The 16,125-nt window shown below is 42.3% G+C and overlaps 1 protein-coding gene across 50 annotated transcripts in view; it reads left to right on the top strand.

The window, feature by feature from the left end:
• PTK2 (protein tyrosine kinase 2) overlaps positions 1–16,125 on the top strand; it is a 279,886-nt gene that overhangs the window by 223,851 nt on the left and 39,910 nt on the right. For 48 of the 50 annotated variants that reach the window (XM_070631065.1, XM_070631067.1, XM_070631054.1 and 45 more), the window contains one exon: positions 10,347–10,458. In XM_070631065.1, the coding sequence (XP_070487166.1) occupies positions 10,347–10,458 (112 nt within the window). Of the gene's footprint in view, positions 1–9,265; positions 9,737–10,346; positions 10,459–16,125 lie in introns of those variants that run through there. The other 2 variants (XM_070631089.1, XM_070631088.1) reach the window with 2 other exon arrangements.

The following is a 16,125-nucleotide window of genomic DNA, read 5'->3' as shown; positions in this document are numbered from 1 at the left end:
GTATTTTTTTAAACGTTTTATTGACATACAAAGATGTGAACATATAAACATGCCAAGAAGTAAACAGCTCATTGAATTTTCACAAATTGGGCACACCCATGCAGCCAGCATCCAGAACAAGAAAAGAACACTGCCAGCACCCCAGAAACCCTGACGCCTGTTTCCAATTGCCATTCACCCTCCAAGGATAACCACTAACCATAGATTGGTTCTGCCCATTTTTGAGCTTTATGTAAATGGTATCATTCAGTATGTACTTTTTTGTTTATGGTTTATTTTGCTCGTGTAGTGTGAGATCATCCATTTTATTCAGGTAGTTATACTTCATTCTCATTGCTGTGTATTGTTCCATTGGTGAATATACTATAGTTTATCCATTCTACTACTGGCGGAAATTGGGATACTTTCCAGGGTGGGGCTGTCGGGACTCTTGCCGTCTGGACATAGTAGTGAGTGTCTTTTGGGGAGCGTATGTACAGGAACTTCAGCCGGGGTAAATCTAGGAGTCAGCGGGATGCACAAGTTTACCTTCATTAGATACTGCTGCTTTCCCAAAGTGGATATTCCAATTTATTGCTCCCAGCAGTGAATGAAAGCTCCGGTTGCTCCAACCGTAGTTTGTTTCTGAGCCTGCCGTTCTCACATATGATGGTCAGATAAAAGAATGTAAGTGATATATAAACAATTTACTTGAACTTCTCTCTTCTCAAGAACACTGACCTAGTAAGTACCGCCTTGGAAGATGGCCCGTGATCTTCAGTTGGTCTTCTGGCACTGAGCTCTCTGGGGATCCTTTAGAACTAATGCGATGTGTGCTGACAGCACGTCTCCATCGTCTGCAGTTAGCTTTACTAGTTAAAACGCTAAAAACCAACATTTGCTGAGCACTTTCTTTGCCAGGCATTGTGCCATGAACTTTCACACATGATTTCATCTTGATCCTCACAGTCCTTGACGATGTAGGAAGGATTATCATCATCAGTTTACAAATGAGGAAACTGAAGCTGTAAGGTTAGGCAGCTGCCCTGAGGTCACAGCTGGAAGTCAAGGCAAGTCCACCTGAGTCCCTGGCTTAGGCTGTCAGCTGTCATGCTATATGCCTTGATTTGAGACGTGGCCAGGAGTCATTAAGTGCTTCATTTTAGGATTATGACTGGTGAGCAAGTTGTTAATATTGTTTGGTTAAAAAGGAAAAAGGAAAAAATGCTATTACAAGGAATTCCTGCAGCTGGTTTTCTCACATTTGTTTGAGTAGCAACCAGAGAAAGTTCCCAAAAAGAAGCACAGCATCACTGATATATGCATGGGAGCCCCTACCAAGACTTTGAAGGGTGACACGATTTCAGTGTGTTAGCTTCAAAATATTTGTCCTTTTCATTATATTTGTCTTGTCACATGTTGAGCATGTTGCATTTTGCTGTTTTGGCCCTCTGGAATCCCAGATACAGTGGGGAGCAGGTTGAGAAGTTTTTGGTGAGGCTGAATCTCTCCAGGGGTGAGCTGAAGCAAGCTAGAGGCAAGCCACGTGAGTGTGTGTTGGCCAGAGTCTGCAGCCACCTGCTGTGGACTCATCCTGTGTACGTAATACATAGCCTTGTCTCCAGCTTGGGTCTTGGGGTGGGGGCTATTTAAGGGTGATGTTTGTTTCTTATTTTAACTTAGTATTATCGTGTTTGCTTCTTAACTTTATCATAGAAAGCTGGCCTTTGAGAGATCGGTTTGGTCAGGGCTGTAAGTTAGCTTGGAATTGCTGCAGCCACAAATTTTTTTTTTTCATATTACATCTCAGTATCATACCCAAGTGGGTTACAAAGCATCTCAGGACACAAACTGTATTTCAGTTGATCTGTGAGGTTGCTAGTTCGAGCTAGCAGCACCTGTAGAGTAAGGGGAGGGGGAGCGGTACGGGGCAGCGTGCGTGCATGTGTGTGTGTGTAACCTACATAAGTATAAGCACAGAGACCACTTGAGTTTGGAGGAGTTTAACCTGGTGTTTAGAGGGGTACATCTTGTATGAAGGTTAGAGTTTAAAAAGAAGTTTTGAAAGGCTGTGTGGCCTTGGGCAGGTGACTTAGCGTCCCTGCGAGAGCAGGCTCACAAACCCTCCCTGTGGTCTAGTTTCAGGATTAAATGCGCTTATTGTCCACAAAGCTTTCACAGTGCAGGGCTAGCGGCGGGCACACAATGTGAGGGCTACTCTAATAGTAGGAACAGCAAAGCTTTTTCTGCAGATCCAGAGGAACCTGGAGATCTTAGAGTACAGAAAAATGATCAGTTACTGTTAAAGAAAAATCTGGTTATTTGAATTTAAAAGTGTTAGCTGTTATTATCCAGATGCCAAAATACAAAGCACATCTTGTTGACATTTTATAGATGTGTTATGGAGACATGGAATTTAAAATTTTAATCTGTGAACAGCACCTTAAAGTTTTTAAAATCTTTTTTGATTCTTCATTTATCCTAAAGTGTGAACTCTAAATTAAAAGCTCTAGATCTGACATGGGGAAGGAGAACAGGTTAGTGGTTACCAGAGGGGAAAGGGGGGGTGTGGGCAAAAGGGTAAAGCAGCACATATTTATGGTGACAGATAAAAACTAGACTATTGGTGGTGAACACGATGCAGTCTATACAGAAACTGAAGTACACTAGTGTACACCTGAAATTTACACAGTGTTGTAAGCCAGTATGACCTCAATTTAAATAAAAAGCTTTAGGCTTGATTAATGACATGAGGATACTGTGCTTCTTCACTGCATGTTTTTTTTTAAAGTGATTTTGTATTAGCTTCCAAGATTCCTTTCAAAGGTGGTGTCTGCATTCCTCCTTAGTCATCATCCCAGTATTTTCCTTCTCGCTGCTATCCTGTTTGGTCTAGATAATATCTAGGAAAGTAATATGTTTCTCAATTATCCCTGTATACATCTTAAAATGTTCACAGCATCTGAACTTTAAGGGGTTATTGGGCGGTGCGGGGTCCTTAACCTTCCCAGTAATAAAAAGTAAATAGTAAATCTAAATGTAACAGGACTTTACTGTAAAATTTACATTGTTTCCACTAAAATTACATCTTAACTGTTTCTTATCTAAGGATACTTCTTACTCTTCATTGGTTCCCACCCACACATAGATGATCAGAGCTTCGTAAGTACATCTCTGTTGTAGTTGCACCTCCACAATTTGGTTTTGTGTGAAGTGAACAAATTTCTAGTGAATTCTGGTGAGATTTAAACTTGCATTTCATAAAAATTAGTCCTTCGTACTTATGTGCCTTCACAGATCATTTTTACATGGATTCCCTTATTTGAGTTCGAGACAGTTCTTAAGGATGAGTTATTACTGCCCTTTCCACTTGAGCACCTGAGGCTTGGACATCGTGTGCCTTGTTCTGGATTGTGCAGCTAACAAAGGGTTGATCCAGGATCCTGGGCCCCTTTCTCCTAACTTCAAGACCAGTGTTCGTTCTTGTCTGTTTACCACACGTGCCCCCTCCTCACTGATTGGGTTGCTGGCTGCCCCATCCCACCTGTATTTCTCCATGCTGTCTTCACTTCCCCTCACTTGTCTTATATTAAGAAAGAACTCTGACTAGATGTTTACATTTCAGCTGTAATTCGTATGTTTACTGTTTACAATCTGAACTCCACCCTCAGAACCCGCAGTGAGATCCTCAGACTTATCCCATTCGCTACCATAATTCCTTCCCTTCAATTCTGTTTCTGTTACCGTTTTTGTTTTCTTTCTCGTTGTTGTTAATTTCCCTTCACTGAATTTTCTCTCCGGGATTATTACCTAAAAACATCAAGGAAGGGTGGAACAGACATGACTGTCTCTCCATCTCTGGACAGTGAAGGATCAGTGGCTCTAGGTGGTTCCTCCTCCTTGTCCATTTACAGAGGGACAGAGAAATGAGGTTGGATGGAGGGATACAGGAAACAGATGGAGAAACATTGGCTCCCTATCGGTCACAAATTAACATGCCCCTACAGCCTAGCTGGGAGAGAAGCAGAAGTCCTCTGTGGTCCGTTCATTAGTTCTTGGCTGAGAGGGACTGGCGCTTGGAAGCCAGCACCTCCCACACCTCTTTCTCTTAACCCTCCAAATTTGCGTTTTAGCACTACCTTTTGCATTATATTTTTAGGGATTACAATATACATCTGTAACTTTTCAGAGTCTACTTAGAGTTTAATAATTGTACTTTACTTAAAATGTAGAAACTTTGCAACCATGAAGGTCCGTTTACCACCACCTCAGTCCTTTCATGCTTTAGATGTCCTATATGTATTGTATTAACATATGCTAGTAACCTCACAAAATAAGATTCTATGTTGTACTGTAAATAATATTTTAGAGAAAGTACGGAAAGAGTCTTTTATATGTAACCCTATACAGTGTTCTTCCTTCTTTCCTGAAGATCTTTCTTCCATTTGGTTTCCTGTCCGCCAGAAGAACTTCTTTAGCATAGGTCTGTTGGTGAATTCTATTTGTTTTTTTAATCTTGCAATGAATTGAACTTAATTTCATTGGACATAAAATTCTGAGTTGACAGCATTTTTCTGTTTTTTCTTTCAGCACTTTAAAGCTGTTCTGCCACTATCTTCAGACCTCTGTTATTTCTAATGAGCTGTCGCTGGGCTTTGAAATGATTGTTCCTCTGCATGTCATGTGATGTGTCGTTTTTCTCCTGACTGCTTCCACGATTTTCTCTGTGGTTTTCAGTAGTTTAACTGGATGTGCTTGGGTGTGGTTTTCTTTTTTTTTTTTTTTTAAAGATTTTATTATTTCCTTTTTCTCCCCAACACCCCCCAGTACATAGTTGTATATTCTTCATTGTGGATTCTTCTAGTTGTGGTATGTGGGACGCTGCCTCAGCGTGGTTTGATGAGCAGTGCCATGTCCGCGCCTAGGATTCGAACCAACGAAACACTGGGCTGCCTGCAGTGGAGCGCGTGAACTTAACCACTCGGCCACGGGGCCAGCCCCAGGGTGTGGTTTTCTTTGTACTGATCATATTGGGGTTCACTGAACATCTTGAATCTGTAAATGTCTTTGACCATTATTTCTTCAGCTATTTTTTCTGCTCCATTTTCTCACTTCTTATCAAACTCCAGTTCCACGTATGTTAAACCTTTTGATATGTTCTTCAGGTCCTAGAGTTCTGTTCTTTTTCGTTTTTTACCCAATCTTTTTTTCTTAGTCCCTCAGATTGGATAATTTTTATTGACTTATCTTCACGTCCCCTTACTCTTGTGTCATCTCCATCCTACTGATCCTCTGATTCTTTGGAGATTTTATTTCAGATATTATATTTTTCCTTATAGAATTTTCATTTGGCTCTTTTTAATAGTTTATATTTTTATGCTGACATTCCCTGTCTTTTCATTAATTATGAACAAACTTTTCTTTATGTCCATGAATATGATAGCTCTCTAAAGTGCTTGCCTGCTGAATCCAACTTATGAGTCATTTTTGGAGTAGACCTACTTGAGATTTTTTTTCCCCTTGAGAATTGATCACATTTCCATGTTTATTTGTATGTTGAGTAATTTTAGATTATGTCCCCGACATTGTGATTGATTTATTGCAGAAACTCTGGATTCAGTTACATTCCTCTGAAGAGTGGTTGGTTGGTTGCTTGGTTGGTTTGTTGTTTTAGCAGGCAGTTCTCTTGGCTGGTCTCAAATTGCAAACTGTCTTTGCATGCTGTGGGCAGCAGCTCAGATCTCCATTTAGTTCTCTTAGCCTCAGCTAGGCTGCTTAGAGCCTGCCCTAAACGTGCAAGGTTCCAGGGTCAGCTGGAGATTGGGCAGAATTTATACTCAGAATCTGAAGCACTCCCACCCTGGCTTTCTTCTTCCTGGGATGTCCCCCCTCGGTTTCCACCAGCTGTGGTGACCCAAACTCAGTTGTCTGGTTCTTCAAACTAGTATGACTGGAGCCTGCTTTCTGGCTAATGGCCATTAAAAAGTGAAGACTCGCGCAGGGCTATTCCCTTCCTCCTTGTGTCAGCTCCCTGCAGAACCGGACTGCTCTCACTTGCCCTCCTGTGCTGTCACTCTCCCTTGCTATCTGCAAGAGGCTTGGTCAAATAGGAGCTTCTCGAACTCGCCAGGAATAGAAAGATAGCCGTTTTAAAGTAAGATTTTAATATAAATCACTTTTTTTAATGCAATTGTGAGGTGGATAACACCACAACCAAACAAAAGTGCATTATTTCCTACAGTTTGAGATACATAATAAGAGAGAAATATGGTTTTGATGAATTTGTGAAGCCAGATGTCCAGTCTGCTGTGTCTATTTATAAGAGAAAAAGACCAGAGGCGTATATTGGAACACTGTTGTTGTGGCATTTAGCCACTAGGTCAGCCACTTACAAATATGCCATCCCCAGCTTCATCTTAAGTCTCCAGACTTGTTTTCTGCAAAGATACCAGGGGCCGTTTTTTGTTAAAAGGTCAATTCCATTCCTTTGTGGTGAGGCAATGTTGGATAATTATAAGAGATTAGCTTTCAAACTGGTATTCCCATGAACTTGCCAAAACAAGCCATTTCCCTCTTGGCTTTTTTTCCTTCTGATTTCTTCCTGCTCTTTCTCTGGGTATTTTCCAAATTAGCTTAAGTCGCTGTGAACCCAGACTCATTTTATGTCCAAAGCAAACTTCGTGATGCCATCATAAAATTAGTATGTTTAGGGAACCAGAGTCCAATCTTTAAAAAAAAAAAAAGTTATTTAAGTGAAGAGTATTTCTTATATTTAAAAGAAAAAATGTTTTATAGTTTCAAAGAAAAGAATAGTACTATAGTCACTTTCAGAAAAAATGCTACAGAAATGAAATAGAGAAAATGAATCATTTCTTTCCTAGTAGTATGTAAGGCCAGTGAAAGTACAGAACTAACATTTACTTGAAAATTTTGCTTTGTTTCACATACTTTATTTCTCCATCCTAACAATGGCTGGGACAGGCGATGTTTTCATTTATGAATGAGGAAGCAAGCTGAAATGGCAAGGCTGCCTGTGCTTACATAGGCCGCAGAGATGCAGCTCGTAGCTGTGCCCTTTCTTTTGGGACGGCTTGAACAGCTCGATTTTCAACCACTCAGGGCTGAGTGGCCTTCCCCACTCTAAAACTTGTCTGTGTTGGAGATTTGGTTTTACATCTTAGCTCGGGACTAGAATTGAGGAACCTGTCAGAATGCTTTCGTGCTCTCCGTGAGAACACGTTAGAAGTGAAACCACATTTTGTTACTCCAGGACGGAAATGTAAGAAGACCTCTCCATGCTAGCTCCTGGAGCTTGTGAGAGCAAGTTGCACAGGGAGTGCTGTGGGCTGAGAGGAAACGGTCGGAGGAGCCTTACAAGTTTTTATGTCCTTTTCCTCTAAATTGATTACTTTGATGACTTTTTCTGTTAGAGTGAGGGAAGTGAAAAATAAAACTAACATTAAATAAAGTACTCCTTTCCCCTCTCCACGGTTCTCTTCCAAATGGGATTCCTGGATAAACAAAAACGATTATCACGTTATAATGTTCGTTAAATAAAAATCTGAGCTTTCATTGTTTCATCTGTTTGCAAGTTTAAGACTTAGAAACCACCATCCCGGGAAGAAACATGAGGGCTCATTGCCAGTTCACATTAGGCAGCTAAAAGCTTTCAAATGGAATGTATTGCTACTAAAAATATTTGTAGTTTGGGAAAATATTTTTAAATTTGACCTCCTTGACACTCTGCACATTGTAGTTTATTGCTCTGGGTTCTTCAGCAGCTGTAAAGAGAAAGTTCAGAAATGTCTCCATGTGCACTCTTAGTCCATCTATGGAATAGTCTTCCCATTGTAAAAACAGATATTTTATGAGTTATTTATATTCTTGACTACTTTGAGCAACAAATTCTGGTTTCTCAGAAGAATCTAACATGTTATTTTTGGTGTGAGAATGAAGTAGTGTGATTTAAAGGAGCTTGCTTCCTGGTTATCTCTGTGTTCTTGGAGGAACAAGACTGGCATGGTCAGTTAAAGAAATACTGCAGTGCCTGCCATAGGCAGATGCTGTACAGCTGACAGGAGAAATTGGGTCCAAGTCTGACAACCGTGGGAAGTTTGCAGTCCAAGTCCCATTAAGCAGTGAAGTAACATAGGTGGAGTAGATGATGAAGGGCTGAAAGAAGGATTCAGACAGTAACTTGAGTAGGTCCGAGAGCAGGGGCAGTGAGTACGGGCAGGAGGGTCAGGGCAGCTGGAGCCTGAGAGGGTCTCCTCATGGCAAAGGACCTCAAGTGACCTCTGTGGAGGTTTCTGTGGGGAACAGTGATGGTAAGATAAGGGTGGCCCAGGTCACAAAACAACCCAAGTGAAATAAATTGCCTTAATGGGACCTACTTAAAGTGGAGTTCCCGTTGCCTTAAAGAATTTGTCACTCTTTGCCTTCTCGTAGCTTACCTGTATTTCAATTATTTGAAGAAGTGGAAGAAAAGCGCAAATATTTTTTACTTGATTTTTTTTTTCTTAATTTTTAGGGACTGTTCATTTGCTTAACACTATGAAGTTTTTGGAAATTCTGGTTCAGGATTTGTTACTTGTTTTGAGGCTCGGGAGATTGAGAGCAGGGCACTGATAAACTCCTATCCAGGGATGGCTCCTCCATCAGGCCAGTGGTCTCAGACTGAACTCCTGCTCCCAGTGGCCATCTCGGAGGAAGTGGGCTGCAGCCCTTCCCTGCTGAGAGTTTAGGCGGCTTGGTAACAGGCTCTTCTTCGCTGGTCAGTGGACTGTTGTTGGCTTCACTCATCCATTTGCCTGTCATTAGTGATACATATTGTGATCTAGGATCTGTGCTCATTCCTGGCATGTGAGAATGGGCTGTCAGGTAGCAGCTCCCAGCCTAGTGGGAACAAAGGTCAATCAAACAGACATTCACAGTGTATTTAAACTAGAGTTACAACTCTTGGACGGGGCCCAGATTCCCAACAGTACTAGCCCAGCATGCACCTTGCCAGTCTTGAAGGTGCCACTAAATTCTTAAGTATCATTGAGATTTCATGTTGTTTTCTCAGCCATGGTCATCTGGCTGGAGCAGGAAGAAAATCGAAATCATATTTTGAGGAGGAGGTGGAATCTTTTGACAAAAAGCTTTTTTCCTAAAATGCTAATGTGCTCATTGAAGAAAACATTCCCTTTCTTTTAAAAAAGAAAAAAAAAGAAAAGCCCTTACATCTGTTGTAATGGTTTGCCGACTCAGGGCAATTATAAAATGAGTTTATCTGTCTTTTCCTGAGTGAAAGGTGACTGCATGAGTTAGGCTGTGTGAGAAACAGCACGCTCTAGCCTCCAGTCAGGCAGGAATGTCTTTTTGAAACAGTCAAGCAAATTCCCAGATTAGAAAGGGTCTGGTGCATCTGACCTCACTCTTTCATGAGTAATTCTGGGTGGTTATTTACTGCACTCTACCAGGAGGCTAGAAACTGAATGAGCTTCAGTATTAGGACTCGAGAGTTGCGAGCATGTAGGAAAGACCTGTTCGTCACGGGGAGGACGAAGGTTTCAAAGACCGGCCGCCCGCTGAGCCCTGGGGAATCCCTGTGGCATGGGAGTTAGCAAAGGCTCGCCTTGGCTGCGTGCTCGATAGTTGATGTGATGGCAAGCGTCCAAGACTAAGAAGCTGCCAGCAGTCGCTGAGGAGCAGCGGCCGCAGCGGCCGCAGGATTATGTGGGACGGCAGCTAGCCCCTGAGTAGTCAAGCGGTGGTAAGTAGCCGTGTTACCAACTACAGCGTTTACAGTTTAAAGCGACCGGCATTTTCAGAGGTCCTTGTGAATCCTGTTGCCTGTTTTCGTATTTTCCTGTTGAGATAAAGTACTGCTTAAGCTGAGAGTTAGTAGGAAGATCGTAGTGAGCAGTTTAGGAGATTGTTGGCCAGATGGCTAATTTGCCACATAATGTGTTGATGCGGTCACATTATGTGGGGGCCTGTGTTCATGTGAAGAGTCTGTCCTGAGACATGTCTGTGCTTGATTAAGTGCTGCTTGTTATTTCTCAGCGTGATTCTGTTCTGCTGAAAATAAACTTTGGCGTACGAACATTCCATCTTGGCTTGTCTTTGATTTTCCCCATCTTCTCCTTATCTTACCAGCTGTCCTTTTCTTACCTATGGCTGTGCTGTAAATGGACTTGCTATTTCGACCAAGGCTGTTCTAGAATCATTTTGTAAGGGATTAGAAACCTGATCCTCTTTGCCTTTCTTTATCATCACCTACTGTTAGCCAGCTGCTGCTCCTTCAGTAAGTCAGGGTGGGGCCTGGTGTGTGCTAACTCACTCTGGTTGTCAGCTCCTTAAACCATGTATTGTCTCTCTAGCACAATCCTGGAAGAGGAGAAGGTTCAGCAAGAAGAACGGATGAGGATGGAGTCCAGAAGACAGGTCACAGTGTCCTGGGACTCCGGAGGGTCCGACGAAGCACCACCCAAGGTAGCAAAGGCCCCCACCCCAACTTTGGCATTACTCCTACTAACTTTGGAGGTTTATGGTGGAGGTAGCTGCTGTTTGTGGAGAGAAGACCAAGTATGAGGTTATTCTAAGTGTAATCGTTACAGCGCCAACTATGGTTTCTTACTTCCTCCTCTACATAGGGCCCTCATGTGCACGCATTCTCCCAATTTGCGTTTCACCTATAGGCTGTTTAAGCAGTGAATGGTTGCATCCGGTATAATCTTCACATGCTCTTCCTTGTCTTCCTCCCCCGCCCTGCCCCCACTCGCCAGTCATACACGAGCAGCCTGACTCCTGCTGGTCAGGGAGTTGGTGGTGGTCAGGGGCCTCGCTGATGATCGAGTCAAGATTAGAACATCAGACGGGCTAAAAGCAGGCCACTAATGCTTCACGTTTTGCTTTATTTTAAAATGAGTCAGATTCCACCCGACCCTGTTCCTTTGTGTTTTGTTTTGCTGAGAACCTTGTGTACGTTTTCTGCCCTTGTCTCGTTGTGGCTTGTAGCTGAGCTGTTGGTGTGGGAACTGGGAGCACATTGCATTTGCTTGTAAGATCTGCTGGCAGCATCCTCAGGCCTCGTCTGCCTACTCACCTCACATCCTTGACCTCCATCCTTCCGACCTCCGGGAGGCAGCCGGAGCCTCCCATCGTGCTCAGCTGTGCTATGCCTGGGGGTCTGGCATAGCTGGCCCTTAGACACTCTCCTCAGATTTAGAACTCTTGATACAGCTTTTGCTCTTGACAGGATGGTATTTTCACACACTGGCTTACTTGCCACAAATAATCCAGTTCAGATTGTTTGCTGGAAGGTAAATAGATAATAGCCTATTTTGCAGTTAATATTACCTTCTATTTGATAATTGATTAGCTAAAAATATATTAAGAAACTTTTGGGGGCCAACCCAGTGGCATAGTGGTTAAGTTTGTGTGCTCTGCTTTGGTGGCCTGGGGTTTACAGGTTCGGATTCCTGGCATAGACCTATGCACCACTTATCAAGCCATGCTGTGGCAGGCATTCCACATATAAAATTGAGGAAGATTGGCACAGATGTTAGGTTAGGGCCAATCTTCCTCGCCAAGAAAAAAAAAGTATATTTATATAAAGCAACTTTGACAATCCTTTACTTCATTTTCTTTTTGAAAAATATTCAGAAATCTGTTATCATGAAGTGCTGTTTAAATATTGTAGTGATTTTTTAATCATGATGCCTGAAAGCTTCTATTTTCTTGGTCAGTTTTAAACTGTGTAACAGTAAACATTATCAAACTTTTAAAGTGGATGCACATGGTTCACAGAGTTCTTCAGCATTCTAGAGGTGAAGGGTTCTGTCATCCAGCCTCCTCAACAAATAGGAAAATGGAGGCCTCAAGAAGGAAGGCCATGTCACCTGTCCATAGACATTATTTTAAGCACATTAATGATGAAACCAGAACATTTCTGTCTCTCCTAGTTTAACAACAAGAGCAGCAAATCCTAGGTTAGCCACAGAACGACTCTGAACCCTTGATCTCGGCATCTAAGACCCTCCACTTCATGTGTCCAAGTTTGCCTGTTTCCTGACACAGTAACAAATGCAGAATAGTCCAGTATTGGGAGGCAAGAGTGTCTCAAAGTTAATTCCTCAGGCCGGGAAGCCAGGTGGATCTGTTCATGTTGGACTCTGATGACTGGGCAAGTTACCTGCCTGTCCCAGCCTCACTTGCCTCGTCTCTGAAAGGAGTGTACCTGTTCCCTACCTCATAGGGGCATCATGAGGCCTGAGTGGATCGTGCGTTCACAGCGCTCTACTTAGCCATCGAAGTGTCACGTCCTGTAATTATTTGCTGATGAGCACCAACTAATGCAGCACTCCCCTAGAACCAGCAGAATTCAAGAACTTTGTCCATCTGAACATTTTTCTATATCAATCTGTAGGATTTTTAATTTATATTTTTTAATAATTTTGGTTTGGCTCAATTTTGAAAGCTATAATGTCAGATTCGTGGATGAGGTGATTAGGCCTTTTTCTGTTTTAGAGTACAAAGACAACTTCTGCTTACATTTTTAAATATCTTCACGTTTCTTTCTTTTTTGAGATGTTTTCAGAGTGTGTATTTTGAGGCTCTTTTCTATAATCAGAGATTGTTCTACCCTTTAAACGGGTCAGCAAACTATAGCCCACTGCCTATTCTTGTTAAGGTTGTATTGGAAGGAACACACCCTTCACGTGTGTATTGTTCATGGCTGGTTTCACCCTACACAGACAGAGGAGTGCTCCAGTGGCAGTGTGGCCCGTAAAGATTAAAATATTGACTCTTCAAGAAAACCGTGATTAAAAGTGTTTGATGGCTAGAAAATCATCTCCAGTAGTATGTATATCCAAATGCTTGATGATGATGGACAAATACACTAATTCTTCAACTCCCTTGCCAATCAGAATCAAGGCCTATGTGCAGTTTTTACCTTCTCCGTATTCATCTTTAGGATCAAATTCCGCTTTTATGGGCACGGTATTGACAAGTCTGAGATGAGTCTGTCGTTTCCAAGGTGGTAGGCCAGTATTTCCTCTTGCAGGTTCCTCTGCCCTGAGAAGTGGAGACTCTGTGGATCCTTGTGAGTTTTTATAATTCTACCTACGGTATCTTAGGACAGCTATATTCCACTTGGAATTCTTTAGTTCAAGTAGGATCTCAGGTTTTTGTAGATAAATTTTGTGTACTAATAAATAAAATTTGTAACGTAGCCTGATTAATTTTTTAAAGAAAAATATTTTTCTCTCCCCTATTTGAGATTCAAAAGTAAAAGCTAAATTATACTTAATAGCAAAAGCATTATAACCACAAAGCTAATTACTAAAAATATGTTCCTGGTCTCTTCAACAGTACTGAATACCAACTTTTTCACATAGTAATCTTTGGAAAAGAGCCAGGCATGGGAAGGGTCCCATTTAGGGCTCGTTTCGTTGGCGCAGGTTGTCATCCTACAGATACCTATAGGATCAGTGGAGAGCCTTGGGATAACAGTACCTTGGGACAGCACTTTTCAGAGTGTGATCCCTGGTCCTGGAGTCCCCAGGGCCACTTCAGAGGGCCAGGAGATCAAAACTTGTTCATAGTAATGTTAAGATGTCATTTGCCTTTGTCCACTGTGTTGACGTTTACACTGATGTTCAAACATCATGATGGGTAAAGCTGCTGTCACATTGGCACGAGTCAGGGCAGTGGCACCAGACTATGCTAGTTGTCACTGTATTCTTCACCCTGTGCTCACACAGTAAGAAAGAAGAATGACCTTGATGAAGCAGTGAAAAGTCTTCTGTGTGAGGAAACAAGAGGAACGTGGAAGGCACTCCTGCTGCACGCCAGACTCGAGGCGGCTCTCCAGGGAAACCGCTCGCTGTGGGACTGAGTTGCGAGCGGGACTAACCGCTGTTTTCTTGGAAGACCAGTCGTACTTAAAAGAAGGGCTGGCACATGTACTGTAGTTGTTCCGAGTTGCACATTTGGTAGACATTTTCTCAAAAAAGAAAGATGCAAGGCTCTCTCATCAAGGAGAACAACTGATTGTATTTGCCAGTGATAAAATTGGAGTTTCCAAGCAAAAATGAGAATTTGGGGAAACATATCCATTACCACGACCTTGACAGCTTCCCAATTCTTAGACTTTTCTGATGAGCTCAGAACGGTATTAACAAATGTGATTTTTTTTTTTTCATGTTGGATACTAAATGTGTCAATATTGGGAGCATCTGCATAACTCAATGATCTCTATTTCCCAAATGATCAGTCAGGATGTTACAAAGTCACGCTAGGGTCCAAGGCCCATCCACAGTACAAGCGAGAGTAATGGATTGTGATGTGACAGAGAACGCTCAGACTCCATGTTGCAAGTCATCTCTCAGAAACTGCCACTTGTTGAGTTTGCGTGTTTTTCAAGAAACAATATCCACAGTCGTGCCAAGAAACTATTAAAGTACTCCTCCTTTTCCAACTGCGTAGCTACGTGAAGCGGGATTTTCTTGTATGCTACACACCACAGCAGCCTGAGTGCGGAAGCAGATAGGAGAACTTGCTGCCTTCTGTTAACCCTGACAGGAAAGATGTTTGCATAAATGTAAAAGGTGCCACTGTTCTCATTGGGTTTTTTTGGTTTTGAAAAATTAAATTTTTTAAAAAAACATGTAATTAGTTTATTTTTAAGTGTCTGTTTAAATTTCTAATAATGTAAATATTGGTAGATATAATCCAGATAAACAAAAGCTCTTGGAGTCCTCAGTAATTTTTGAGAATGTAAAGGGTCCTGAAAATAAAATGTTTGAGAGTAGCTGCCTCAGAACAGTGTTTTTCAACCCTAATCAGACCCAGCACGCCATTTTATTTAAAAAATATTTTATAATGCCCCACTTACTGATCCTGAAATAAAATAATAATAAAATGACATACTGATTTCACAATCCCAGTACTGCCAGAAGACTGCTAACTACGCAAGAGAAATAAAAGTAATCTGTAATAACACGATGCACACACGTGTATAAAGCAGTCAAGCGTGGTGAAGGGCCAGCGAGCACCTGCGTGTGGGCTCACCATCGATAGAACAGCTACGCACGCGGGCCTCACCACCGCAGCTGAAGGTGCACCTCATCAGTCTTGGTGATGTGATTTTCTAGAATGCTGAAGAGTCTTGGTAGAGTTCAAATGAAACAGTAAAATTGTCTATCACTATACACAGTAGTTGCCATCCTGGAACATAGGATGTCTGATAAACTCTGCAAACTATTATTTGTGTTCATACGTAAAACAGAGTTGTGGGTCCAGATGACAGGACTTGTTGTATCACCTGCGTGAGGTTGGGAGAGATGTCTGAAAGTGGAACAGCTCCTGTTGCTGGGACCCATTCTGTGACCCACCTGCCTGCCACCTCAAGTGCCACACATTATGATCGTCTCAGGCACCCTCAGCGACCCTAATTGCAGGCAGGAGCACTGTCGCCCGGTGGAGAGCCACTACTTTAGGATATTTCAGTTTTTCCTATGTCTTCCTCCTCGCTTGGGAGAATTTCAACAAAAATTCTCTCAGCTCCATAGTGTGCTTTATTAAAATCCAAGTTTCTGTCTTCAAGGAGGAGATGTAGAGACGCTGCTAAATCACCATGCTTAGGAGCAGGTGACACTTGGATACGTACATGGAAGCCATTCTCAAAGGACTTGACGTGTGTTAGCTTATTTCATCTTTGTGACAGCTCTGTCCCTCTGGATCACTGAGGATGCGGAGGCACGGAGAGCTGAGGTGCCCTTGGCCCTATGGGCCAGAGCCTGGGCTCCTGACTGCCGTGCTGAGTTCCTACATGTAGGGAACAAAAGCAGAACTGTGTTCACGATACGTGGACACTCTCGGATGCATTTGCCAGTGTGTACCCACACATTGGTTAGACGTTAGCAAAGTCTGACGTCGTGGTATTCTTTGTGCAGTAGTTTTATCTGCCATAAAACATGTTTTCACCTTTTTACCTATTTTTATTTTGAAATGGAACCTTACAAGTGTTGTCATCTGCTACCTGTTTAAGTGTTTGAGTGACTGTGGGATGGTGTATAGAGATTTTGCTGTTCTCTCATCAGCTCCTTTTGTGTGTTCCTTTTTGTTTGGGAGTCAGAAGTGCGCTCGTCGTAG

Source organism: Equus przewalskii, chromosome 8 (genome assembly GCF_037783145.1).
Source record: "Equus przewalskii isolate Varuska chromosome 8, EquPr2, whole genome shotgun sequence".
Taxonomy (NCBI): domain Eukaryota; kingdom Metazoa; phylum Chordata; class Mammalia; order Perissodactyla; family Equidae; genus Equus; species Equus przewalskii.
This window is presented reverse-complemented; position numbering and strand designations above follow the sequence as displayed.